Source organism: Centruroides vittatus, unplaced genomic scaffold (assembly GCF_030686945.1).
Source record: "Centruroides vittatus isolate TY-2023 unplaced genomic scaffold, ASM3068694v2 scaffold_1444, whole genome shotgun sequence".
In the NCBI taxonomy this organism is placed as follows: Eukaryota; Metazoa; Arthropoda; class Arachnida; order Scorpiones; family Buthidae; genus Centruroides; species Centruroides vittatus.
The window spans coordinates 2,250,149-2,277,955 of record NW_027122679.1 but is presented as its reverse complement, the minus strand read 5'-3'; the positions used below and the strand labels follow the sequence as shown (position 1 = coordinate 2,277,955).

Sequence of the window (27,807 nt, the reverse complement as noted above, 5' to 3'; positions counted from 1 at the left end):
TTCGCATTTTACCCACGGGATGGCGTCCGGAGCGGGGAACCCGTTCGGACCGACAGATAAGATGCGAAAGTGGGGCGGGCGAAATTTTCGTTTGGGCGATTTTTACGACGTCGGTTAATGGGGGAGATCGAAGCCAGCGGCGGAAAAAGGCAAAACGGGCAATTAAGAGAGGACCGAATGGAAGGGAGATAAAGATCAATCCGGACAATAAATCTCCTCCCTCTTTGTAATCCCGGCGCCCATCTCCGCCACGTATCCGTGCCCCGGGCCGGAGGATAAGGTCCGGGCCGTCGAATCCGTCACTCGGTCCGGATCGATGACGTCTTTTCGGAAGGATATCTTATTACCGAGAAGGGCAATTTGGCAATCGATAGGCGCGAGAAAGGGTGAAGACAGTCGGAAAGTTGGTAAGACTTTTTTTTTCTTTTTATTATCGTTTGAAAAAATACATGAAATAAATAGTTGCATAAATATATCTCAACGAAATGCACACATGTCCGATATATCAGTGGTCGTACAACCAGACGGATTGTACGTTAACAAGTCTAACATGCTAGCAACAAGAATAGAGAAAAACCTTGCATCCATCCAGAGTATGACTATTCTAGCTTTAAAATTTCCACAAGTACTCGTTCAAACCCATTCGTTGGCACAATGGAGTTTGGCACTAAGTATATTTATATATATATATAATATATATATAATATATAATATATTTATTCATTTGTATTTATATATATATATATATGTATATGCGATGTATGTACTGGAAAGATACTGATGAAGGAACTGTGACGTTGTCTTCTCCGACGGACACGGTCCAAATCAAATCATACAAAATAGATAACATACAAAATGATGGGAATTCAACTCTTTTTTTTTTTTTTTTCTTTTATTGCACGTGCAGGTACTCGGTATCAAAACTGAATGCGTCGCTCCGCTCCGACCTGGAATGACAAACACCAAAAGAACAACGAAAATGGGGAAAAGGCCACTGAATGATGAAGTTCCTTCTGATGGAAGCCTCGGTTGTTGTTCGTTTCCGGTCGAAGGGCGGGCGGAGGGCCGGCCCTCCCCATCGCGGGGCGGTGGAGGAGGGTCGGCGGCGGGCCGAGACGACCCGGGGTGGTGACTAGGCAGAAGGGTGAGAAAGCTAGGTACAGGCCGTGCCCTTCATTCAGCATCTGGATAGAAGAGAGCGCGGTTGCCACCGAGCGCCCCGTCGGCTGATATGAGTGTGCGGAAGCGAATCGATGCGGCTGTTTGTCGAATTTTTTTTTTTTTGGATCTCCGGGGGTGGCCGTCCCGAGTCGCCACTCGGGGAGTGGCCTGACGTCACTGCTAGGAATTGTGCTGGATCGACGGTTCGGTTCCGAAGTGGAAGACATTCTGCTCCCGCCCGGACGGCCGGCGGCAACTGCGACTTGGACGCCACTCACACGCAGATATAAAAAAAAAAGGAAAGAGGATGAACAGTTATGACGTAGAATATGTACAGAAATGTTCCTGGCGCGAGACGTCGCGCCCGATCGCTGGAATGGCTCAGAGAGTTTGGCTCCGTACCCACGTCCATTCTCGGATCCAACCGTGAGATTCTTTGGCTAAACAGAACGGAAACAACCGTCGGCGAGTTTGAGCATTCGACAATCATACTCGCCGACGTCTGGACTAAAACTGTTCTTTGGTGACTTGCATATCACTCCGATTTAGCAGCATGCACCGTTATGACGTAACAGATGAAGTTCTAGGAACATTCTTTGGCACAGCACATCACCAAACATAAGGCAGTTTTGGAAATGGTGTATTTCCGTGGCTTTTTGTCTTTTTTTTTATTGGAAACGGAAAATAAACCCAAGGAAAATCTCGTTGTGGTTTAGCTCACTACCGCCCGTCACGGGAGGTTTCTGTAGCGAAGCACCTTTCTTTAAAAGACACGAAAACAGTCACAAGCACACGTCCGCCGATTAGGCTACTAATCAACGGGAAACCATTAAAGATCTATGAAATTCAGAAAACTAGAATATTTGGTAGCTGCATCGATGAACAGGTGAAAAGATCAACAATGGATACTACAGTAACATTGATGGTACGGCATACTTTGATTCCTCTAACACGTGAGTATTCTCTCGCTTTTGTGAATGAAGTGAGGCACCGACTAGACAGTTCCTGCGGAGGAACACGTTGCGCGCCTCTTCTTCCCTGGCAGGCTGCCACTTCTATACAGAAAACTGGGCAATAACAGTTTTGGCACGTTTCGTGGTATCCACGAAAATCTTTGGCTTCGTTGGTCGACCATGGGTACGTTACACGTTCTGGAGAACACCCGATCATTGGCGATACGGTTTGCAGTAACTGTACCTATGATTCATGTGCTGGCTGTACGATCCAGAATGAGAGAAACGCTTGAAACACTTCTTGCACTGGAACGGTTTCTCGCCGCTATGCAGCCTCTTATGCTCGGTCAAATGATGTTTGTGCTTGAAAGCCTTGTTGCACACGTCACACTTGTGGGGCCTTTGACCTGAAGAAGACAGACAAACTACTACAGTAAATGTCACCCCTGGCCCTCCTACGACTTTCCTCCTCTACCCACCTGAATGTTCGTACTTGTGACGCGCTAGCGAGCTTTGCTTACTGAACATCTTATCACATTGGTCGCACCCATACATGCCCTCTTCGCTCTCGAGTCGATGCTGTTTCCAAGACTTTCGACGTTTGCCACCACTTTCTTCCTCGCCCTCGGCACTGTCCTCCACTGCGCTATGGCTCTCTTCGGCTTCCATCTGAAACGAAACAAAACAAATACAAAACTTAACCTTCTATTTTCCATTTACAATACTTACAATGGCCTATTAAATAGAGTGAAGACATTTTTAAAAGTAAACTCCTCTGTTTAAATACGTGATTATCCTTTCCGAAGTCGGGATGCAGCGTTGGTTCCAAATCCCAACATAAAACATTGGTTAACAATCTTAGAATAGGATTGTATAGGAGCTTGTATTCTAATACAGTGTTTTTCAAACTTTTTCTAATAGTGCCACCCCCAATTTGCTGTTTTCCCCCTCTCCCGGCACTTCTTTATACACTTTTACTTTCCTGGCTGTTACGTATACATAACAAGGGAAAGTATTGGAATCGCATCAAATTTGACCCTCCGGGTATTTTGCAAATCTCCAGGTTTTGATTCCTCCCGAACCCAAAAAAAGTCAAAGGGAAAAAAAATCCCGTGGATACGTGTGTTTATGTGTTGTCGTCTATTTCGTTTAATATCTCAGCATAGGGTAATGAAACGAAGAAACGAAATTCGGCACGGTAGCTTGTGTATAAGGGGGCATGGATTCTGTTAAATTTTGATGGTGAAACGTCCAGGGAGCGAAGAGATAAAGGGCTGTCGCGTGTCGTATCTCCAGACGGGTCTGACTTAACGAAGATGTTATTCGTTATTAGTGTTTACAATTTTTTTACCAAGCTCGTCACTACCGTCAAAATTAAGCCTTTTGCCACTAACAAGGCTTTTATTTTATAACAAAAATATCATAAGAGATGGCACCACACACAATTTTATTTATCATAATTAAAAATATACCGTAAAAGTGATTTTTTAACAGCGGGAAAGTTACACAACTCGTTGTTGGATTTTTTTGTAAGTTACATTTATTTATAACTTTGTAAAAAATTGTTAAAAAATTGCTAATAACAAGTAAAATCGTCATTGAGTCCGATCCTACTCGAGATACGCACGACCCCCATTATCTCCCCACTCCCTTGACCTTTAACCACCAAAATTTAATAGCACGGATCCTCCTAATATACAAACCTCCCTGTAAAATTTCAGAAATTTTCGACAAAAAGCACGGGAGTTATTAAGCTTCAAAGAGGGTGAACGAAATCGTGTCCCCCCCACACATCCCTACATAAAGAAAAAATTCCCGATTTTCTTTGCATTTCTCAATATTTCGAGGTTCCGAGTCCAAAAGAACATGAAAACTTGGGGATCTTTTTTGACCGGCGGCAGCACTTTTCCTCTGTTATGTATTATACATAACAGAGGGATTCTAGTAAAAACTCGATGGCTGGCGGTAAAATGTTATTTTCACCTTAATTAGTTTTTACGTAAAAAAATTGACATATATTTACACGAGGAATACAATTTATTATTTTAATTCTAAAAATCTGAAACGAAGAGAAGAAGAAAAAAAGATTCAATCTTCCCACAAGAGAAACACTCGAAATTGCTTAATAATAGAACAAATGATTCTTTTTTAAAGAAGGTATGAAGTAGTAAAAGCCAATCAACAGTTAAAGGTTTACTTCGATCTTATCGCTTCCTCATTATTATTATTGCAATAATTTTGTCGAAATTTCACGAATAAAACCTTTAAGCCCTGTTCTTCCTTCAGACAATATCGGATCATTTTAAAAGAATCTGATCGACAATTTACGATTACAATTCGATCTCGTAGGTAATCGCCATCGATATCAATGACGCCATCTTTGCTGCAAACTTTCAATCCCGTGAGCGTAGTGTCTCGAGTATTGTCATGGAACCGTATACGGGCAACACGGGCACCGAGTGTGGGGCACGAGGTGGAGGAGGCAAAAGCTCTCACCCCGGAACGGCCATCTTTGATCTACGTGTCAGCGAGTTGCGTGGCGGGCACCTGTTCCCATACTCTCTAAAATGGTCGTGGGTTCGCGCCCGGCCGCGTGCAGTTTTTCCGGTCTTCTTCGCATTGTTAAACGGCATCGAATTCCGACTTAATCTCTAGTTTGGTGCATTCTTATTAGGTATTATACTACAGACGCCACGTATCCGAAAGTGTCGAAACGTGGTGTGATATCAGGTGACACTAATCGCTCGGAAAGTTTATAATAACTAATTTAGCCTTGGTATTGAACTTTTTACGTGACGACATGGCTTTCGACCGTTTCGATCAGGGCCGGAGCCGCAATAGTGTTTTCTCAACAGGTGGGTTAACAGATAAACTTTAGTACTTAATACTGGAGTGTCACTAACTCTTTAGTTTCAATTTATATTTTCCCGGAAGTTACGTAACGTTAGACAAGTGCGAGCGTCTTAATTCGGAAGAGCTTGGTTCGGTGACGTCGCAACAGACGGACAGTTTCTTCCCCCCTCGTTCGCGCCCAGCTAACGTCTGATAAATTTAAGAGTGAGGAATATAAAGATCCTAACAGAGAAATAATCAAAATATTTACTTTCTTCCTCTACACGTTTATCATCCTTTTTTGATCAATTATTATAAATATTGACGAGAATTCGTTTTTAATCTGTTTACGTTTTAAGATATTAACAATTGTAAATGTAAATATCGTGTTTTCTATTCGTTCCTAACACCGTTACTATCGTCGTTCCCGCGGCGGTAACCGATTAAAATAGGCATTTTTGGGGGGTTCCTTTACCACTTCTCGTGCTAAACTAATTGAAAGGTCGGTGTAAAGTAATTTAGGAAGCTTTTAGTTAATGAGAAAATCCGCTAACAGTGACGTTAACGGGTGACTAGAGGTGTAGTGTACAGTACACCCACGCTCCTCAATCAGGGATCCGCGGTTCACTACGGTGTGTCCGTCATGCGACAGACGTGGAGAACCACTAGTCTATACGTCTATTGTTCAAAATATACGTAGAGAAGACTAAAATGTCGCGATTTTCTTCAGAATTAGAATTTTTCTTCACCGTTCTTATTACTACTTTTTTTCTTAGGCGTAACCTTAGTTCTCCCTCCTCCCGATTAGCATGAAAGTAATCGGACGAGACAGGGTTTGAACTTCGAACCCCCCCCGATTTGCTATCTTATCGCTTATTGGATAAACATGCCACACTGGCCCGTTCGACTATCGCCATTGGATGCAGCCAACTTTTTCGGAATTTTGATGGTTTTTTTTTTAATTTTCGGCCACCCGGCCGGGTCAACTATCATCTGGGCTGTTTCTGGCTATCGTCGTCTAATTATTAGGTCGTAGATTACGTCACGGTAAACATTTATCAAAGTTTTCGTTAAGATAAACGAAACGTTTTAATTAAGAGATTATTTAGAGCCTCCTAACACCTCTAGATCACCCGTAATAGCTATAATCTCGTTCGTCTGGGCAAAAGATGGACGACGTCCGTATTGACTTTTTCTATTGTAAAATATTCCTTAAAAAATGGCGGATACCAAGTTACGAACCCGTTCTTAAAACACTTCCTCCTTTAATTAACAATTTATAACATTGCTTATAACAAGAAATATCGACAGAATTTTTTTTTTTTTTTTTTTTTTTTTTTTATCTGTCGGGTGAACTGTCTCCGGCTTTGTTTGCTAGTTTATAAGAAAAAACCCGAGCCATTAAAAGTACACTGGCCGGCGAGGGTTTCTTCCTAACTGTACAAAGTGACGACAAACTTCCGCGAAAGAGTACAAGAAATGAGATAATTAAACGGGGTGAGAAATGTTCAATGTTCTAAAATGTTTTTCTCCAAGATTACGTAAGGGAAGAAGAATTCGAAAATCCCCGATACCGGCCGGAAAATTCCTTTTAAAAGTATTTCCACAACGGCGGGGGGAAAGCTTAAGTCGGGCTTACAAAGATGTACTGACAAAGGAGAATAAACAGTACTTTCGCGTATGGAATGGCGCGAATTATCTCCCTAAACGTGCTCGGAAACTGTCTAATAAGTATTAAGTATGTTAATGTCATTGGTAGTAGTTAGAAAGGAAGCGATTTCCAGTTTCTCACATCAAAAGTTTAAGGATTAAAAAAATTAAATTTTCGTTTAATAAATCAAATAAAAATTCCCTCCCCTTAACTTCCTCGAGTCGAATGCCAACCGAGTGCCTGTAAAGGGAACTTTCGTTATTATTTTTAACACGTTCCAAGTAGAAAATGATATATGTATTTCTTTTCGTACCGAGAAATTTACAGAGGAAATTTCCGCGAAAATGTAAAGGTATTAAAACGCACTTATTTTCCCGTGTTTTCGTTAAATAAAAGCGGAATCAGCACCATTTTGGGGGGCGTTTCCTCGGTTTGTATTGTTTGGAAGAGAGGAAAACAATGGTAAATATTCAATTATGAAGTGCCACGTGGAAACGACCGAGACGGACTTTTTAGAGAAGAAAAAGAAATTTGAAAAATGCCACCGGAGATATATTAAATTGACAGGTTATCGCAGTGCCATCTCTTATCATCACGGATAAAGATTTTTGTGACGACATTATGGAAAGGAATTTGACAGGTACCCAAAAATTCCGGGCTCTCGACCGTGCGGCGTAGGATTTAAAAAAAAGGAAACACGTTTATAATCTAGCCACGTGAATATTTGTGTTTCCTTTAACCGCCCACGTCACAGAATCGAGTCGAACGGGATGCTCCCGGAAACGTGGCATCTCTTCCAAGCTAGAGTATGCAATGTGTTTTATTATTTTTTCTTGTCCCCATTAATTTATGCAAGATCGATATCAGACCTGTCTAGCAGAACGGTAATCCGTCTTTCGCTTTGATGGAGAATTATCGTCACCGTCGTATCGAATGTCGTACATTCGATATTCGGATTTTACGCCTTGCTAAAAGCAGACGTTTAATTGGGAAATAATTTCCCAATTAAATAAGCCTTGGACGTGGATTTAAAAAGGAAAGGATAGGCGTGGGTACTCACCTGCTTCCACGTTTTCTTCCTTATCCTCTTCAATTTGGGGCTTCCCGTTTCTCCGTCTGTGTCTTCCAGCACGGTTTCCCCCGTGGAACCCGTGTCGGAAGAGGAAGATCTTCTACCCCCGTCGCCCCCGAAGGGCGAAAGTGAAAAGGAAGCCGACTGAACGGTGGAAGAGTGATCTTCGTCCTGCGACTTGGGCGAGAGCGAAGTGGCACACGTTCCGGACAAGAGACTCCCTCGCTGCACGTACTTGTATAACGGCGAGGTTTCTACGTTTCTGGGACTGGCGGAACCCTGCTGGCTCGACGTTTCTCCATCGCTGGAATCTTTGGATTTTTGACTTAGATTGAGAACCTGAAATTCCCTGTGGCCTCCTTTCATGGACAGGTCTAAAGGTTGTTCGTTGTCGTCTGCTGTGTAAGGTTCGTTGAACACCGAGATAGTAGTTAGACACTGCAAAGGCAGTGTGTCGCCGGTCTCTCTATGCTGTCTCTGCGAGTACCATTGGAGAGGAATGGCACCGTTATAATGAGGGACCACCGGAGTGTACGGGGAAGTTCTCAAGGGAGTTTGTGGTTTGTACTTTGGTACGTGAATAGGCTCAGATCTGCAATTCAGAGATTTATCGCGGGTACGCATGCTCTGAAACCAGAATTGGACTAGTTGAGAGGAGCAACCGAGCTCCTGGGCTATTCTGCTCACCTCGAACTCTTTTCTCCAAGGATTAGCGTTATAGTAGTCCTTTAGAATTTGGAGCGTTTCCTCGTTCAAAATGCCGTCCGCCTGATCTTTGCCGGCCGCCTCGTCCTCCTCCTCCGTTGCCTCTTCGCATCTCCCTTCTTCCGCAACGTTGGGGCCTTCCAGGGAGGAATCTGGGTTGTTCTTGCACAGGTAACGCTCATGGTGCACTTGCTCCAAACGGCTGTCGAAACGCTCTTCGCAATCGCCGCCGTCTTCCGACGCCTCGCTTTTGACCACGGACTGCTCGGAAACACCGTTGCTGGCTTCCTGCTTCTGCTTAGAGACGGTGGCGCCCACGATCTCCAGGATCTTCTTGACCGCCTTCATGTCTTGGTTGGCTTCTTGCGCATCCAGGCCCGAGTCGGACTCGGGCCCCTGGACCACCTGACCCAAGTCCGGGTAGGTGGTCATTCGGACGAAGGAGGACGTGGAGTAGTTGACGGACGTCAGCGGCTGATAGTAGCTCGATGGCAGGAAAGATTGGACGACGGGTGGCTGATTCTGAAAGTCGTAATTCTGGAAGCGTTCTGAGGTAGACAGATAAGTGGATGTTGGTGGAGTCGAGTCTCTGCCATTTCCTCCTCCGTCGTACTTTGGAATGATTGGGCGGAAAGAATTGTTTGGCTGCGAAGATCTGCCCCGTGACGATTTCGATTCGAGCTTCTTTCACCTGAAACGAGACCATCGTCAGAGCGGTCGTCTTTCTTCGGGGGAGGCAATCGCTAGCGGAGAAAAGTAAACGTCTCCACTCACCTTCAGGTTCATGACCAGGCACTTCTTACTAGTCATGTGCGACGAGTAGGACCCCGAATGCGAGAACCTCTTTCCGCAGTTGGGACAGGCGAAGGGCTTCTCTCCGCTGTGGATCCTGATGTGCTCCTTCAGATGATGTTTGAACTTGAAAGCCTTGCCGCACTCGGGACACTTGAATTTCCTGAGGACCGTGCTTTCGTCGTGGCTGATCATATGTCGCTGTAGACGGTAGACGTTGGCAAAGGTCTTATTGCACACCTTGCAGGACTATGTAAGGAAAGGGATAGAAAGAACTCTAGGGCCATGCAACATCTAGCCTTTAGTCGGATGGCTACTAGGGATTTATCAGTTAATAAAGGGGGGAGAGATTACAGCAGAACGGAAAAGAGACGAGCGGACGAGAGAGACGACTCACCTGGACATTTGAGGAATGGACGACCGCGTGCTTTTCTAGATGATCTCTAAGCGTGAAGACTGCATTGCATTTGTTGCACCTGTGCGTTGATTCGGCTCGAAAGGGGCCGTGAACGGCCTCGACGTGTTCCGCGATGGAAGAGTGTCCGGCTAGCACCAAGTCGCAATGTGGACACTTGAGAAGGGTGCCCAAGGTCTCGGCCACTTCTGCAAATACACACAGCGACTGCGATTAGCGTCACGCATGCAATTATCGACAGAGGAAGAGAGAAGGCCCGCTTCTCCTTCATTACAGCCGTCCCCGGCAAAACGCTTCCTCCTTTTTATTTCTTCTCCTTCCCGGTTAAATTTAACAATTTGTCATCGGAAAGCGAGGATTATATTTCGACGCGGGGCGAAAAACGGGCGCTGCCGGTCTTCGGGCAACAGTTTCCATTAGAGGAGGCAACAAGAAGCCGAGAAAAAAGTCAGATAAGGAAAGAGCGCAGAGACAAGTCAAAGAAATGAGTGTGTGCAGTTCACCTGACACACACAATCGATTCTACAAACGGATAGTTTGAGCCGGCGTCTGGCTACGGTGCCGAGTAAGCCGCGGGGGCGCCACGCCGACCACCCCCACCAGCCGATTGGCCAGGTGGAATGGAGGCAGTCCCGCTCGGTGGCGGGACCGCCGTCCGATTTACATGTTAATGGACGGCACCTGTGTCTCGGCCGCCGATAAGGGCCACGCCGTCCTTCCCGCGGCCCGGCACTTTTCGGGCCGTCCAACATGGCGCCCTTCATCTCCATCCGAAGCGGCCGATACAAATTGAGGCCGTCTCCTCCGCGTTATAAATCATCCGCGCTGTCAAATCCGCTGCCCCACCGCAGCATCGATTCGGTTCCCCACCAAAGCCGGCTTACCTGGACCCCCGAAAAAAAAAGGCACCCGGCCGGCATTGTTTCCCAGCGTCGTTAGCTCCCGGCCCGATCGATGAGTCGGAGGGCCGACAATCGGCCAATGGCGGCTTCCCTCGGCCCGATGCGGGCTCTCCGCGCCACCCGATCGATGCTAATTCCCGCCCCCGTCCTCGCGCCACGGAGGATCCCCGCAAACAGGGAGTCTGTCGGGTTGTTTCTTCCTTCCCGTTGGCCGGAGGAGGAGGCCCAAAAACCTCCCTCCCGACCCGATTTAATAACGCATTAATTAAGGAGCGCGCCGGCCGATAATGAATAAATTGGAGGGCGAGGGAGAGCGCCGACTGTTGCGACGCGTCGCCCGCCGCCTACGGCCGAACGGACGCTCGAGAGGTGAATAAATGGCGCTGTCGGCGTCGGAATTAATCGGCACGAGTGGAGGACCGCGGGGAATTGGCAACTACGGCTCGAGACGGGGTCGGGCGGGCGCAAACGGGCCACTCGGGCGATAATTACCACTTAGCCAGCAAACATTTCGGAAGGGACGGCGATCGATGAGACATCGTCCGCATCCACCGGTGATTAAGGCAAAGGAAGAATTAGCGACTCTCTTCCCGCCGACGCCGCGCGCCGGTAAATCCTTGCCGGAATCCACGGAAAAGGGCGAGGCAGCCTGCGGGCCCAGGGGCCGCCGACTACCTCATTCGATTGCCGTTTGTTCCGGGCGCGGACGCGATGCGCCGTATCCCGTCGGTCGGTCGGTCCGTCCGTAATCTGGCGGATGGCTCCTGCGGGTCCACTTATCGTATTACCGTTGATAGATGGCGTTAGTGGGCCGCTGCCTCCCCGCGGCAGATAGCGGTCTTTAATCGTCGGCCCGCGCATTGTGCGTGGGCAATTGGCTTATTCGCGCTCGAATGGGGCGCGCGACGAGAGAATGGCCCGGCGCGTGGCTTATCTGGAGCGATAAGGTTCCGTCCTGCTGCATTAAGCCGGTTTGTCCTGGGCTAATCGCGCGGACGGAAGGCCGGAAAGCGACGAAAGCCGCGCGGTGGCGAAATCGTTTGCATCGGCAACGGAATGGAAAGCGCATCGATCGGCGCGCGCCGTACGGCGCGGCGGAGCCAGCGCGCCCGCTTATCCGGTGCGTCCGTCCGAAGATTCGGTGACGTGCCGTCCAATGAGCGAGGCGGAGGGGTGAGAGGGTAGACGGGGAGATAGGAAGCGCGTTTCTGGCTCGTCTGCCCTCTTTAGTCAACCGGAGCGTGCGGGAAGGTGGACGGGACGAGAAATTAAAAAGCCCAACCCAACGCGTTCCTTTCTCTCTCCGGCTCAACCCTCCGCACCGCGCCAAGCTTCCGTGGCCGGCCCGACGCCAAAGAGGGCGCGCGCGTGCGGGCCGCCGGGTCCGGAGCGAGCGCCATCGATCGGACTCGGAGGAGGAACGAAACTTCGGAATCTCGGACGACGATAATGCCAGGCCGGCCGGTTGCCATGGCGACGGCCGGTCCCGCGTCGGCCGAGTAATAACGGGCCGGGGCGAAGGGGGGAAGAGTCTCGGTGCAGGGTGACATCGGAAATTGCACCAAGTTATCCCAAATGAGGTGTCGGAGGAAAAAGGTCGTCGGCATTAAAAAGGTTGATGAATGGAGAGGAGTGGGCTCTCCCCTACCTGCCACGTGCTGCCATCTACGGGCAGGAATTCCTCTTTATAAATGACGGGTCTTTTTTTTCCGCTCCGCTTTTTCCGCCGGTGACAACACTGTAATTTTATATAGTTTGGACGTTATTCGATTCCGCTTTGCTATTCTCGACTGTCGCACCGATGACATTTCGGCCGTTGACAAATTGAGACGGGGGAAGGCAAGCCGAGCTATTTTCCCAGATCGAAAGTGTTTACCGGAGCAGCTCAATTATTCCGCTCTCTTCTTCTTCTGCCGGGGGAAGGGGGCCACACGCCCTCCTTCCGGGCCGGACGGGCCTGACGGCCGGAACAGACACGGGCCGCAATCCGACAGTTGGGCGCTTTTTTCTGGCTCTTCCGCGGCTTTTGAATCTTTAATTAATTACGCTACACGGCGCGCCGTGTATTTTTAACGTCATCTACAGCTGCTTATTCTAATTAACCTCTTTTAATTAAGGAAACCCAAGGCCGGCGTGGCTCTCCTTCACCTCTTCCGTTCTCTCGCTCTCCGTCGGCCCGAATCCGGGCCCGGTCCCGGCCCGGCCGGTGCGGAAACGTCCCGGTTTTCCGGTCCGGAGCATCCGACTTTTGACATTCAAATTAGCCGGTGGCGGGGAGAGCAAGAGAGAGAGAGAGTGGCGCGCTTGCATAATACATGACGGCCCGGCGCTGGTTCCTTTCTGCACGGGCTTCCGAGTGGAAGAGCGGCGAGATTTAAATCCGTACACGACCGAAACAACGTCCCGGGAGAAGCCCATTTCCTATGCAAGAAAGCCGGGTTAATGCGCGGGATGCGGAGTCGCCTTCGGGTAATCGATAGCGACTCTCGCTTTGCCGCCAGGTGAAGCTACTCACCTGGCATCCCAATCGGTCGGGGGCCGGATTGCCAGATAATCCGATTGGCTGGCTTCCCGGAGGGAGGGAATCGCCGATTTTATGCATTCCGCTCGGTAATGAGCCCGCGTCACGCATCCATCACCCCCCTGCGTACGTATCGGGTGGCCAACTTGGCCGCACCTGTTCCTCCGGCCATCTTGCTCGACTAAATATTTAACGTTTAACTTACTGGACGGCGCTATTATTAAAAGAGGAAACGGGACGGAGAGGGAGAGGACCGAGCGAATATGGCTTTTTAATTAAAGAGGTGGTTAGCCGGAAGTGTCGTCGGCCGCCATATTACTTTTTTATCGCCTCTTTATATATCTTCTCTGGCAATTAAACGGTAATGCCCCGAGTTCCGGCTGCCGTTTCGGGCGCGATTAGGAGGGAATTTTCGGAACTTTTTGGGGAATTTTCTGGTAGGAGAGGGAGGAGGCGAATATCTTAACATCCCGGCTAGCGGGCGACGAGCCGCCACTCGACTTGGGGTTTTCGAGCTCCCCGACGATGACTAATACGGAGGAGGTAGGAGACTGGTGAATCAGGCCTGCCAAACAAAAGAGCAATGCGGAGAAGAGGAAGTAGCAGCCGGAAGTAAGTCGGAGACAGACGAAAGAAAGGAGATTGAATACGGTCGGAGGGAGGAGAGAGACGATGACATCGATACAAAGCGGTCGGGCACGTCCCGACTACGTCCATTGAGAGGCGACTGATTGGAAGCCGGGTTTTGTTCGGCGGTAGCCGGCTAATGGCAACGGTGTCGCCCTGTCGCCCCGAGGAAAAGCGTCGATTGTGGCGGTCCGAAGAACAGAAATTCGGCACAATGCTCACCTTTTCGGTCGCGGTCGACGTCGACCGGCCGAGGGAAGACGACCGCCGTGTCGTTGCCTGTTGAGGAACTGTCGGATGCGCGCTTGCTCCTTGACCATCCCGTTGGTCCTCTCCTCCCGGCCGCGGTGGCCGTTGACGGCGGGTGGGTCGTCTCTGGGCGGGACGGGTGAGGCGGACGAGACGAGGCCGTCTTCTGGAAGACAATCCATGGAAGTCGGGGGCAGAGCCTCTTTGGTTTCGGAGGCCGGCGTGCCCGGCCGCGGATCTCGGGGTCCCAGGTGATCTACGTCGACCTCTTCTGGCATCTTCTCCGGGTCAACTGCCGAGAGAAAACGGGAAAAAATAAAGTCGATGTAAGTCGGGAAATTAGGAATCGATGCGGAGGAGGAATCCTCCCCCAATCTAGTGGACCGGAAGTAGAAGAAAACGACCGGAGCACCACCTGTCAGTTGGAGCGAGCAGGTAGCGCAGGAAAGCTAAATGATGCTTGAACGGCTACAAGCGCGAGACAATAACGGCGCCAAATTTCCAAACCAAATCCCGTTGTCGGACCGGTCGAGCGGAAGGACCCAGCTGCCTTCTTCCAAAGCGAACGGAATCCGGCAGCTGACGGCGCGGGCCGGCGAGGTGACATCCCGACGCGCGAAGAGAAGAAGAAGAGGAATTCGCCAGACGGAAACAGCTGTGGACGGCATCCAAGCGCGCGGAGCAGCTGCCGGGCCGACCCGACGAAAAACTTGGCCCACCCCGTCCGTACCGTCTTCCACCCCCGTTCGGCGAAAGTCGAAACCCAAGACCAGAAGTTCGGACGGAGTCGACAAAAGAAGAGGTAGCACGAGTCGTTCGACGAAAGCAACGAGATTTACTACTCGATTCCGAATTTTTGGCCAACCGGCACCTTTATTCTTTATTTAGGTACAAAAGTACATCTCTCGGTCCCGCGTATGCATTACCGAGAGATGTACTTTTAGCCAAGGGGGGAACGAGTAATTCGGATCCCGACGGAGGGGGATGGAAGTGTCGTCGATACGGAGGGTTTAGCCGAAAAAAGGAAGGGCGCCGTAACCCGAGCGGGTATTTATTCGTCGCCCACACTTCGCCAATAAACTTTTGGCAGGCGGATCGCCCGAGCCAGAAAGCGGTTCTGCATAAAATCCATTCTTCCCGTCTCGAATACGAAAAAGACAGACCGCGACGGGACGGGAGGAACGTTAGGGCATTCGAGCCACGCTCCTGCCACTCCTTCTCCTCCGAAATGTAAAATACTCCGACCTTCTCCCCCGGCCAGCGGCTTCTCTTTAACAACTCCTCCCTCGGAACGAAAAGGATGCCTCTCTTCCGCATTCGGTCCCGTCCGCCGCCTTAAGCCAATTACGCTCGTTTTAACGTTTTCCGCGCCGAAAACCCCCGTCCCCCGACACGAAGAAGGAAGGAGCGGAGCCGGGGACAATTAATTGAACGAGGGTGGAGAAAGGCGACCGCGGGAGGCTTTTTATTAGATTAAGACCGGGAAGTCGGAGTGGCACCGTTTCTGTCCATCCGCGGATTATCGTTTCTGCTGGCGGAGGGAAAGGATTCGTCTTCCTGTTCTGAAAATTCCCTAAAACCGGAGCACGACGGTTAAACGGACGACGTGGTAAAGTGGATTGGCAATCTGCCTAAAATCCCGTCAACAGTTAGTAGTCCCCCCTCGGACACCGACTGAGGAATTCCTTCCCCCCCTCGTTCGGGGACCGAGCGATCTTGGCGGAGCGGCAGCCGCGCCGAAGATCGAACGGGGGAGAAGCTAGGGATGGTAAACGTCGCCCCGCGGACCCCCTCTTTATTTATTCGACGGCGGGCAACGGGGATGAGTCACTCTCGACATTCCTCCGCCCGGCGGCTTCCACCGGGCCTCGGCTCGACGTCCGGTGGCCTACGCGCGGCCACCGGCCCCGTCTCGGCCACCGACTGGCGATTTTCTAAGCCGCTCCGGGAGGAAGAAAAAAAAAGAACGAAGAGAGTAGCGCGCCGTGACGGAGTGGACGAAAACCCCCGGCGTTTCCGGGCCGGATTTCGTTAAACGACCTCGAAAGTCATCCGACTATTTGTTGTCGGCCCCCGATCTCGTTCGGGTTGATGGCTTTCTCCATCAATTCTCTACCGGCCATTAATTTTAGTTTTCTCACGTTCGGACGCGACATGCTCCCCCTCCTCCGCCACACGCTCGGTGTTCCGTCTATTGGATCGATCTCTAGTTCGATACTAAATGATATTTAATGGTCGCCGGCACGTCTCCGTCGCATCCTAATTATTCCGCGTCCCGCCCATTCCGCCACCGTGGCCAACTTTCTCCGGCTTTCCCCGCTCCTTTGGCCATTGAATGACCCGAACTCCCTCCGGGACGAGAAGAGTAAGAAGGAGAGGAGTCGAAGGAATCGCTTCCCGGACGCGCGATCGCGCCCACTCGTCGCTTCTCTCCGGCGCGAACGTCCAGATTATACTGCTATTTGTCGAGACGGCTGTCACCCGCAACTGTCCCGCTACTGTTTGCTTTGTCGCGGCTTAAATCGAATTACGGCCTTCTATCTATCGGCCGTCGCCGGCCTCACCTCGTACCGACGACGTCTCGCGCGTGGGAAGAGAGCTACCCATCGCGTCGTCGTCGTCGCTTCCACTTCCTTCACCCCGCCGCCAGATGGTGCCGCCCACCGACGGGGGGGATACTTTTTAAAGGCCAGCACACTTTTCGAGCGCGCGCGGAATAATCCCGGGGACCGCCAATCCGGGCATCAAAGGATTAGAAACCGAATGGAAGCGCCCTTTTCCCGGGGCGCCTGCCAGAGCTTAAAAGTGGAGCCCACTAATTAGGACGGGGAAAAAGAGGAGGAGGCGCTTTTAATTTCCGAAGAGAGATCGAGTAAACAAAATGGAGGCGGTAATGAATCTGCGGGCCGCGCCTTCTTTGTCCACGTGATTAGTCGGCCAGGATAAACACGTCTAATTGACATTAATCAAATCACGCCTCCGTCCGCACGGAAAACGGCCCGGGGCTCACCTATCCGCGGAAGGATGTTGGTCTTTTTTATTGTTTCTCGGCGCCCCCTCTCCCCTTTCGGCGCCGTGCCAAATATCGGGGAGGAAAAACGGGGCTAACCGAGTCGAAGGGACGATTGGCGGATTAAGATTTGGGGTGGAGGAAGGCGTATAAATAGACGCGGGATCCCCATAGTTCTGTCGTCGCCCGGCAGAGGTCATCTCGACTAATGGGGAAGGTAAAACTGCAAATAAACAAGGCTTGGCTCTGGTGCCAGGAAGTCGCACGTGCGGCGCCACCTTCGGTAGACGGGTCAACCGACTGTTGCCAAGGTTACCAGCCGGCAAAAACAGAAGAGTTCCCGCAGCCGGGTCAGCGGTGTCATCAGCCTGTGGGAAAGGGGAAGGCGAGGGAAGAAGAGAGAGAAAAAAATGCGGTCTGCGTGGCGAGAGGAAGTGAAATTTATGACGTCTCGCGGCACTGCTATATTAGCGTCACCCGTCGGCTACCGAACCGTCTTTTAAAGTCTGGGCCGGCCAGAAAATTTCTCCCTTTTCTCCCTCCGAACCGGGTCCCGGACGAGACCCACTCGAGGCGCGAGGTGAGGCCGGCCCCACGCGTCACCTGGTCCCGTCGTTCACCCCGTGGCCCCACCTCCCGTCCTCGTCGGCCCCGTCTCACCTTGGCCGGTCAGACAACAAGTGGCACATTGTCTGCCAAGGCCCACCCACCGGCGTCCGGGGAAACTCGATCCCTCCTTTCCTTATTTCTCAGAACATCCGCACGGGGGCGTGACGAATATTTCTTTCCCCGTCCGCGGGAACGACCGGAGGAAGCTTTAATCCGCAGCGCGTCGAGGACCGGCGCGGCGCGGCCCGCCGCGCCCTCGCCCGGGGAGGCGCCGTCGCTCGTCGAATTAAGACGGGGCCGTCGGTGAATTCCGGCCGCGGTGATGCTCGAGCGGGGCTGCAGCGCTAAATATCGGAGCGGGTTAATCGGGCGGAAGCGGAGGGCCCGCCGATCCGGAATAACTCCATTAAAGGGCGAGCGAGAGAAATCAACTGGCTACTAAAAACAAAAGGAGTGACAATCACCGAGAACAATTAGTCCGTCCGGAAGATAAAAGCTCTATTATGGCGGGGCGACGATTCTCGCCGGCCTGCCACAAAAGGATGTTTACACGTGTCGTCCCCCCTCCTCACTCGACGCTAGAGTGCTCCCCGCAATCGCACGTGCCACACAAAGCGCTCCATTGTTCGCGTCACTGCCGAGAAACAAAACGCTCCACCGCCTCCGCATCCCTTCCGGTGGGAAAAGCCGCCCCCTCCCCCGGCCCAGAGCGCGGCCGTTCCCCCCTCCCCCCTCGGGCCCGAATTAATACGTCGTCGGCGGCCGTCGAACGGTCACCGCCGACGACACGCCGCGTCACGAACTGTCGCGGCGTGTCAGCAGCGGGGTTCGACTGTCACAGACACAATGACACGTCTGACAGACAAAGTTTTAATAACGTCAAGCTATCGGCCGGCGACCCAATATCGCGACAGCCACTTTCTCGCACCCTCCTCCTTCTTCCGCAAACACTCCGTCGGCGGTCCGAAGCCCCGGGCTCGACCTTGCTTCGATCGCTCTCCGCCGGGCGGGGACCCTTCCCATTTTACTTTTTTCCTTCATTTTCCGACAAGGGGAGTGGCGCCCCGGGTCCGGGGGCACTCTCCGGCCCCGGAGGACGGCACGCGGCCGAGGAGCGGAAGGAGAATTCGTGAGGCGACTCACGTCCGGACTCTTTATTATTCCCGTCGGCCAGCGCCGGCGGTAATTAGGACGGCGCGGCGGTCCGAAGGGGGAAATAATTAAGCGAAAAGGCCGACAAAAAGGGGCAATTTCTGGCCGCTGCCAATGGGCTCGGAGGAGGGACGGGGCGGGGGCCGGAAGCGGCCGGAATCTCGTTGGTGTCGAGGCGGAAAACGAGAAGACGGGCGAGAAAGGCCCCGGAACGAAAAGTAATATGCCGAGGAGCGGACGGAAGACGAGGACGATCCCCGAGCGACGGAGGAAGGGCCGGATGCAATCTGCAGATAGCGGGTCCCCCGGGAGCCGGGCATCCCTTCGTCACTCCGGCGGCGGTCGCCCCGAAAAATGCAAACTTTATCGCCTCCCTCCCGGGAGCGCTTTCGTTTTGGCCGTCCGCACTCCACCCCCCGTCTCCGGAGACGGCCCCCCGCTATAGACGAAAAGGTCCGGACCGACGTTGCCTAGACGACGCCGAGTCGGCGCATGCCGCGGAAAGCCACCGGGCAACGGTTGCCGCGGCAACGCCGGCCATGCCCGGCCCCAACGGATAATTACGAATTCCGAAGGAGGGAGGAGTGTGGAAGAAGGACGGCGACGTCTTCCGTTTCGCCACCTTCCGCGCGCCCCCGCGGGACCCAACGGGAGTGGGGGCGCCGTTCGGCATCCGGCGACGGTCGCGTCGCGTGGGGTGGAGAGTGATGGACGGCCCGGCGTAATTTGCCCGGGCCTCCGACGGGGCGCGAACTGGGAAATTTGATGGCATCTGCCGGCTTTAACGAGGTAAGAGGGCTTAGTCTTAATTACGGCGCCGGCTCCGCGCGGCGACGTGGGGCGTCTGGCATTCCCGCGGCAGCCAATAACGACGCGTAATTAAAAATCATGACGCTCGTCCCTCCGCCGTCGGGGATTTCCTCTAATGCCACCGTTTAAATAACGACCGGAGGGCGTCCGACCGGACGGCGGGTGGCCCCGCGCCCCGACGAGAATCCTCGCGCCGCGCCTCCGCGCGCGACGGTCGTCGGGCCCGACGATTCTGGGAGGAAGCCAACCCGTGACAAGACGGATAGAAAAAAGTGGCGCCGCTCGGGTGGCAGCCGCTTTCTATCTGGGACACACACCGGTCGCTCTAACTTTAGTTCTTTGTGGCAGCACGGAGACGGAAAGCGACTCTTCCTTCCTGTTGACGCTCAGAAAGAAAGACGGACGCGTCGCTTCTCTAAGCGCCACGTTTGGCATGGCCCGTCTGGAATTTGTCGGCGGGCCTCTTCCGTCGCCCCCTTGCCCAATTGGAAGCGGTAGAGACGGAGATAAACGTCGTTCCCTCCGCCCCTTTCCGGAGCGAGTTATCTACGGCACTTTAAAACTCGCCGTCGGACGGAGAAAAATCGATCGGGTCGAGGTGGAGGATTGAACGGGACATTAGTTTGGTAGCTGCAACAAGCTCGAACTCGAAACCGCCACTTTATCTTTCGCAGACCGCGACGGAGAAAAACCAGAAGAGCGAGAGGGTGGGCGAGCGGTTGCGGCCCGGCTTGGTCATTGGCTCGGAACGTCGCACCCCCATTGGCGAAATGGAGGCGGTCCCCGGTCCAGGTATTGGGCCTCCCGTCTCCTGTGTCCCACGCGCGCCGCTCGTTTCTCTCTCTCTCTCTCTTTCCCTCCCCGTGTACACCCTTTCCGGCCCGATCGGGCCTCCTCCGCTCGGCCCGCCCTTCGCCGGCTCGGGAGTTCGGTAACCAATAACGCCGGGAGGCAGCGGGTGATCGGTCCGGTTGGTCCGCCGGTACCTGTAGGGGAGGTTCCGTCCTTCCTGCACACCTGCCTACCTGGGCCAGGTAACCAATGGGACGGTCGAATGCACGTTAGACCAATCGGCGTCCGCGATAAACTCGAGTACACGCGTAGCCGATTCCGCACTTTGCGCCTCCTTCCCGGGCAGAAAAACGACACCCCTCCTCCTCGGCTACCGGCGTAAAGCGGTGGGCACGGGGCCACCCGAAGACGGAAGATCGAGAGGTGGGTGCCCCCTCGACTGGTATTCCGGGAGACGAAAGAGTGAAGAATGGAAAACGGCGTTGCGGCAGGGCGAAACGAAAGTGGAATAATAAAGGAGAGAGCGCGGTCTCGTCTTCTCTTTCACAACGCATAAAGCGGTCTTTATGGCACCGTAAACTTAAGAAGGCGCAATTTGGAGGCTCGATAAGTACCCCGGAGTAACCTCCTTCCGCCGTAAATTAATATCCGCCGCAGTAAAGGGGGCCGAAGCTGCCCGACCCGACGGCGGGCCGAAACAGTAACAAAGTCGACGCGGGAGGCCGATCGATAGAGTACGGGGGCAGCTGCCACCCGGGGACAAGGTAGAGGTGGCACGTGGCAGGCTCGCGCTACCTCTCAATGGGACAAATACGGTGGGTCTGAGTCACGGAGGGGACAAAGCGCTCGGGGTGGAACCGCCACCCATTCGCGCCATAGAAGGTAAGCCGTAAGGTAAAGCTGCCACCGGAACAACGGCTCTCTCTCTCGCTCCCCCCGCCCGGTCACAAAGGTGCTCCGACGTGATTAACGGTCCAAATTCAATCGCCGCCGCCAATCGGTCCGGTTGCACCGCGGCGCGGCGAAGGGGGACCGAAAGTCTCTCTTCCCCCGTTTCCTATCCAACCGACCCTCACCCGTCCGTTACCTGCCCGACGACGACGACAAAAACAACTTAGAGCCCGGCTCCCCCCTGGAAAGGGGAAGGAGTGCCCCCTCGGTCGGATTACAAAACGACGCGTGTCGCCAGCGCCGGTCGCAGCTGTCGCACACCCGTAACGGTCTCTCCCGTCCGGGATTAGCGAAAAAGACCCTTTCGAACGCCGATAAAACGTCTCCTCGGTGGGGAAACGGTCGCGAGACGAACCGGCCTATTAAGACGGGGGAGCAATTTCCAACGGGGTCGTAGGTCGGAGGCACCGTCGGGGGACGACCGGGGAAGCCGAGACGACGGAAAAAACGCCAAGGCGATTAATTTACTGGCCGGAGTGCGGAAACGAGAGTCCGTCCCGTTTCTTCCCAATGCCAGTCGACACCCCCAACCGGGGAGCGCGTTAAGTGGGCCTTTACGGCCCGCCTTCGGTAATCCGGCCTTATGGAACCGGATCGGGGTCGGATGAACGTGGGAACGACTCACCTTCCGTAAACGGTGGGGTTTTTGACCTGCCAGTAATGTAAACTGTGGGGAGGAGGGCGCTGCACCTCTCGATAAGGCCAGTTTCCGGGAAGCGCGGGCTCGATTAAAATGCAAATCCGGACGGACGAGAGTGGACCCGAGTCGGAATCGTTTCCCACGGCGGATGAATCAGCCGGCCGGGGGCAAGGTGAATCACGACCCGTGCCTCCAGGTGACGAAACCGGCGCGTGGCGGAGAGCCGGAGCGCTGGAGCGCGTAACCAGTCGACAGGTTAAACGGGTGATTATCCGGCGATTACCTGGACCGACCACCTCCCGCGGCTGCCTCTCACCTGGCACGCGACCGGTAGCTCCACAGGTGGGCTCCCGCTCCTGCCGCGGAACGGAAACCGCGGAACCGGCCCAACTTTAGAGAGTTGGTGCGTGTGGATGAATTCTCGTTTGCATGCACGGGTCAGGAATGGAAAGGCACGTCCTTTCCCTTCGTTTTCTGCCATTTCGTCGGCACCTGCGCGACTTTACCCGTCGGTTACGGGACGACCCCGGAAATTTCCGCATCCAACTCCCGTCTCCGTTAATTTGCTACCGGGACCAGAACCCGCGACTTTAGATGAAGAGGAGGGCCGACGGAATCCGGCAATCGACAAAAAAAAGTCATCCCTCCTTCCGGCGACGTTTATCGTCGCCCGGCTGGTGGCCCGTTCCGGTTATCCGTCCCCCCGGATGCAAATTGTTACATCGACGGATTAGACAAAGCGACTATCGATTAGCGGGAGGGACCGGAGGAGGAAGGTGAGAGCCGCCGCTGGGAGACGGGTCAACACCGTCGGGCGTCAGCTGCGAACTATCAATCTTACGGATTTTCATTACGGACCGCCGACGTAAACGCGTCGGCGGCGTCTACCCGGGCGGCCCACCCCCGTCTCCCGGACGGAAGTCGGCAGTCGTCGTCGTCTTCCTCCTCTTCCCCTTCGTCGACCCGGTCCGAGCCGAGCCGGACTTTAAAGTTATAACTTTCAATAAAGCTTAAACGGCTTTCCGCCCCGCTCGCCTAAAAGCCTCGTAAATTTCCCCTCTCCGGCCGGCGCCATTTTAATAATGCGGGGGAGAAGGAAGAGAAAGAAGCCTCCGGGCAGATCGATGACGAGGCCGGGAGGAGGAGGAGGAGGAGGAGGGTCGGGCCCGACGGGCTGAGTGCCGGAATTCTTCCCGGGAAGCCCGCACCTGTTGAGGGGGCGCTAACCTGTCGACCGTGTAATTTCCGGCGCCGGATTTTTCCGGGGGTCCCCCGGAGGTGTCACTCCGAGAGCGCTCGTCATCAATCAGTCGTTCTGGGCTCCGGCCCGGGCTAACTATCCGGTTAATCCGCGGGCGAGCGGGAAGGGTCCGGGACAAGCGCGAGGTTAACTGGCTGCCGGGAGCGGAGACACTCGAGAGACCAGGTACGAGCGGGGACAATCAATCAAATCTCGCCTCCCGACACTTAAAGCGCCGGGCTGGGTCGAGTGTTCCTCGATTCGGAGCATTAATCGACGATCGATAGGCGGGGGCGGAGGGGGCCCCGTCCGAACTCCGGCCCCAGCCATCTCCTCTCCGGACCGGCGATTGGCGGGTGAAGCGGAGGTAGACGAGGGGCGGAAGGAACAATTAACGTCGGGGGACCGGTGGCGGGGGATGGCGTCCTTCCGTCCCCCAGAAATTAAGAGGGGAGGGAGAATCGATAGGCCGGCCGGAGCGAATTACCCCGGGGAATCCGGAGTCGCAATTAAAACTCTCGGAGCGACCGTGTTTCGGAGGTGGATTCCTCCGCCTTCCGTTTATCGTCGTCGGGACGAACGGCGCCTTCTTTCTCTCCTTTCTCGCGCGTGCAGGACACCCTCAGTCCGTAACTTCCGGTTGAGGATCGCACCGCGATTCTTTACTTCGGCGTTGGCCTCCCGGAGGAAGGCCGCGGTAAAAGAAACGCCGCAGACTATTTCCGGTAGACTCTGGGAGGGAGCCAAAGGGCCCGGGGGCCCCGTGACGGAGGCGGGGGCGACCGGGGAGAGGACCGAGAGGTAGAGCGACGGAGGAATGTCTCTATCAATCACCGGTGGCGCTCCACCCACCGAGCGGGGGACGGAGCCGAGAGAGAGAGAGAGAGAGAGGATGCTGGGTCAGCACCGACTGCGGATAAATATAGAGATCGGTGCCAGTAGGTCTGACGGTGGGTCTCTCACCTGTGTCGTTGCTAAATTTCCCGGCACCGGGATCGGGTTTCGTTCGCCGCGTCGTTTCCTACGTAATCCTCTTAAGCGTTTATTTCGTTAGCGGCCGCGCGCCCGAGGGACTTTCTCGCGGTTGATACCCGACGTTGGCTTTAATTTTTCACCGCTCCGTCGCGCGCCCGGGTTTCTCCCCTCGCTCCCTGCTACGCCGCGTCCAATCCTTCCGCTTCTATTCATTAATTTTTTTCCGGATCGGTCCAGAAAACGACAGAGCCAGAGGGGGCGACAATTAGGCTAATGGAACTATTTATTTACGCTCGGTCGGGAGGTTAACCCAGTTCTGGAAAGAAAGGCGTTCCACTTGGCGGGATAAAAGCGGAGAAGAGGGTTGTGGCGAGCCCGCGGGCCTCGGCCATTTTACCATATTCTGATGTTACACCTTCGGGACTTAAACGAACGAGGGCCCGCGCGGCCCGAACCAAAGAAAAGGGGGAGAGCGTCGCCCGTACGCCGGATGCCAACGGAAACGTCGCGAGAACAAAGCCACCGAGCCAATTGTTTTTTTAAAGTCGTGCTCTAGAATCTGCGACGAGCAAGTCGTCTCGTCCTCCATTTTTCTTTTTTTGGTTTTAAATATCGTTTCCACGGGGTTATAATTCCAGAAACACGCAAAAACGTGCCTTATTCGAGAATTACCCCACCTTTCTCGTCGCTAAAATCCGTTGGGAAACACACAATTCTAAGCCGAAAAAAGTCTTGCAACCAATTACAAACGCCTCATATTTCCGAACGGGACACGGTGATGTTCCGTTAAGGCCCGACTTTTTACCTAAAGCGGACACTTTCGAACGAATCCCGACAGTTAAAGCCCAGTTAACGGTAAAATTGCGTGGTGTCCGAGAAAGATGGAGACGTGTACTTTTACTGTTTAGTACGTTCAAGACGTCGGCGTGTACTATTTACCTTCGAGCGTTTACATTTTCGTTTCTCTTATTTAGATTTAAAAAAATATGTTTACGCCGGGGAGATATTTCCCTTCTGAAGTAGGGTCGAGCGGAGTACCCTAGATCTACGACGCGATGAACCGGCGAGTTATCGCCGGGGTTCATCGACGAGGGACGAATATACACACCTATATAACGAGTGACGAGTTACATCGACGTGTTTACTTACGTACGTAACCTATAGGCCTACATCGGAAAATAAGAAAACCAGAAGGGGGATTTTAATCGTTCAACGAACAAACAAAAATAAAAGAGAAAAGAACGGAGGAAGGACGAAGAATTCCAATAATTAACGTTCCGAAATGGCCTCCACTTTTGACCAATTTGTGATCTACTCGGAGGAATTTCGTAATGTAAGATTCTTCCGACCCAGTAAATAGAAATTCGAGCCAACAGACAGGCGATAGATAGCATTGTCGTACGTAATCAATTGGTTTGTTTATAAGAACTGCTGGTTTAAGATCCAATCCCGGCTATAACTTACACACACATATATATATATATATATATATATAATAAAAAAGTCACTCCCGTTCCGCCTTATTTAGATGAATACGTAATTTATTGCCTTAATTAACAAAGCAGGTGTAACAGGTATCGGGTAATTACACCAATTACACGCCATCGGTGCCCTTTCTTCCACGCCCGCAGCGTAACGTAAATAACCTGTACAGTAATGTAAGTAACTTACGTCCACTTCGATTCGGTATAATTTTTGATAAATCCCATTATTGTACCGTTTATTTTTCTGGCCTGGCGGGGGCATGCACTGTATTTGGCACGCCGTTTGAATTCTTTCCTACGGACCATGTCTTCTTTATCGTTGCATTCTACGGGCATAAACCGAATGGAAAACAAGGATCTAAACTACAACCCGACCAGTAGAGAAATTAAAAAAGCGGCACGCGCCTATTCAAATTCTACCTCTCCCGAGATGTTAAAAGCCGCCGGTCTTTCTATGCGGATGAGATTTCCTCCTACGAAGATCCCGCTTTGTTAAATTTGTGTAAATTATCGGCACGCGTAGGCCCTGTCTACCGGCGAACATTACACCAGAATACGGATCCTTAAACATTAATAACGGGTTCTAATAACGTAAATCTAACCCCATCCCGGGCATTTAGTCGGTCACTGGTTATTTAGGAATAGGAATAAATTTATGCCGGTGTACTATACGTTTGTATATTAAGAGATACTTAGGCAAACACCGACTAACGCCGATGCAGATAACGTAATTACGTCTATACAACACCGGAACAATACACCGCGCCATTCTAAAACGCCCAAGAATTATTAACTTATTAAGGACTTGGGGATGGTTTTCGACCTCGTCCTTTAGGCCAATTTTTGTCCGTGGCTAGAAATCGAACACAGTGCCGGTGGTATATTTAATAATACGGCTTATTACTCTCCCGTGTTAGGTCATTAATGTAGACGAGACTCCGTAATTGTGTAGGTGACGATGCCATAGGCGCGGCCTAAAGTTGACGCTCTCCCCGGCAGAAACTTTGCAAACACTAACATGTGTCCAACTCTTTATAAGTCCCCCCCGCACAAATTACAAATCCTATTATTTATTTTTAATGTATTGTGTACGAGCCCGAGTTTTATATCATAGTCGGTAGAAATATATTAGAACTTCTCCTATAAATTTAATGGAGCGAAAGTCTTTCTTAAACTCGACAACCTATTTCCTAGCCTATATTTATTTTCGGCACTCGACGGTAGCCAATGTATCGCACCATTTGGAAAGAAGGAATTTCGCGTGATTTTTTTCAAACCACCCGAGAACATTCGATTATTGTTACGGGCTATTATACCGGAACAAGTGAAAAGACAAAGCGCCGGGTGAAGACTCGTCTACTTCCAAAAATCGCGCTTAATTGGCCGAAGTCACTAAAGTTTGCCGGACCAGCTGGAATATTTTTATATTTTGTGGCACAAATTTCGCCCTTTCGTTAGGGGAAGTGTGGCGGTAACGACAGACTACAAACCGTAATCGAGTGCAGAAAATAAAAAGGTGGGCGAACCCCGACAGTTCGTCTATCGTTCGCTCTATACTTTGACTCCGTCTCTTCCCTGAAAACAGAACGAAAGAGGTAGGCCACCCGGCCTAAATTGATAAAAACATTACGTGACCGAAATTTGGGAAAGAATCGAGCCGGCTGTAGTGGTTCCCCTTCACTCGAAGCCCTCTTCGGGAACTGCCGCACTACTTCTATACACTCGCGTAAACAAACAATAGTCAAAAGTACCTCTAGATACGGCAGGAGTGTTTTGCGCCCGTGTATTATATAAGTTTATAAATGGGAGATCCAAACGGCAGTGTTAAGTTACACGTATTTAGTGTTCGAACCGACCGAGGAAGAAGCAAAAATCGTAATAAAGTGGGGGAGAAAGACACTTAGCCTCAATTAACGGAGCGTTATTAGGGTCTGAAGTCGATGGTAGTAATTACGTAGAAGGAAGGACCTTAAGAAAATAATAAAAAGCACTATGACAATCGTGGCGCGGAAACATTTGATAGTTTAAAAGGGAGCATTAAAAATTCCCTTTCTTTTTTCACGTTAATTTTACTCACGGATATTCCGTTACTTAGTGTTAATGGCATTAAATTGGAAACTCGACTCGTCTCGTCCCACATTTCCTCGTATTTGCATTTGTATATTTGTACGGGGAGACCCCGAAATGAGTCTACTTCTGTTAATTAGTGAAAGGTCGACGATAAAGTGTTTGTTTTGACTACTAAAAACTGGCAGGGCCCATGC

The 27,807-nt window shown here is 52.1% G+C and overlaps 1 protein-coding gene across 1 annotated transcript in view; it reads right to left on the bottom strand.

Moving 5' to 3' along the window:
- Positions 1-408: 408 nt before the first annotated feature.
- LOC136987106 (zinc finger E-box-binding homeobox protein zag-1-like) overlaps positions 409-27,807 on the bottom strand; it is a 31,453-nt gene continuing 4,054 nt past the window's right edge. The window contains exons 2-6 of the mRNA XM_067284774.1: positions 9,564-9,769; positions 9,137-9,415; positions 7,658-9,058; positions 2,594-2,783; positions 409-2,521 (exon numbers count right to left, since the gene is read on the bottom strand). Coding sequence (XP_067140875.1) covers positions 2,328-2,521; positions 2,594-2,783; positions 7,658-9,058; positions 9,137-9,415; positions 9,564-9,769 — 2,270 coding nt within the window. The 3' untranslated portion in view covers positions 409-2,327. The remainder of the gene's footprint in view (positions 2,522-2,593; positions 2,784-7,657; positions 9,059-9,136; positions 9,416-9,563; positions 9,770-27,807) is intronic.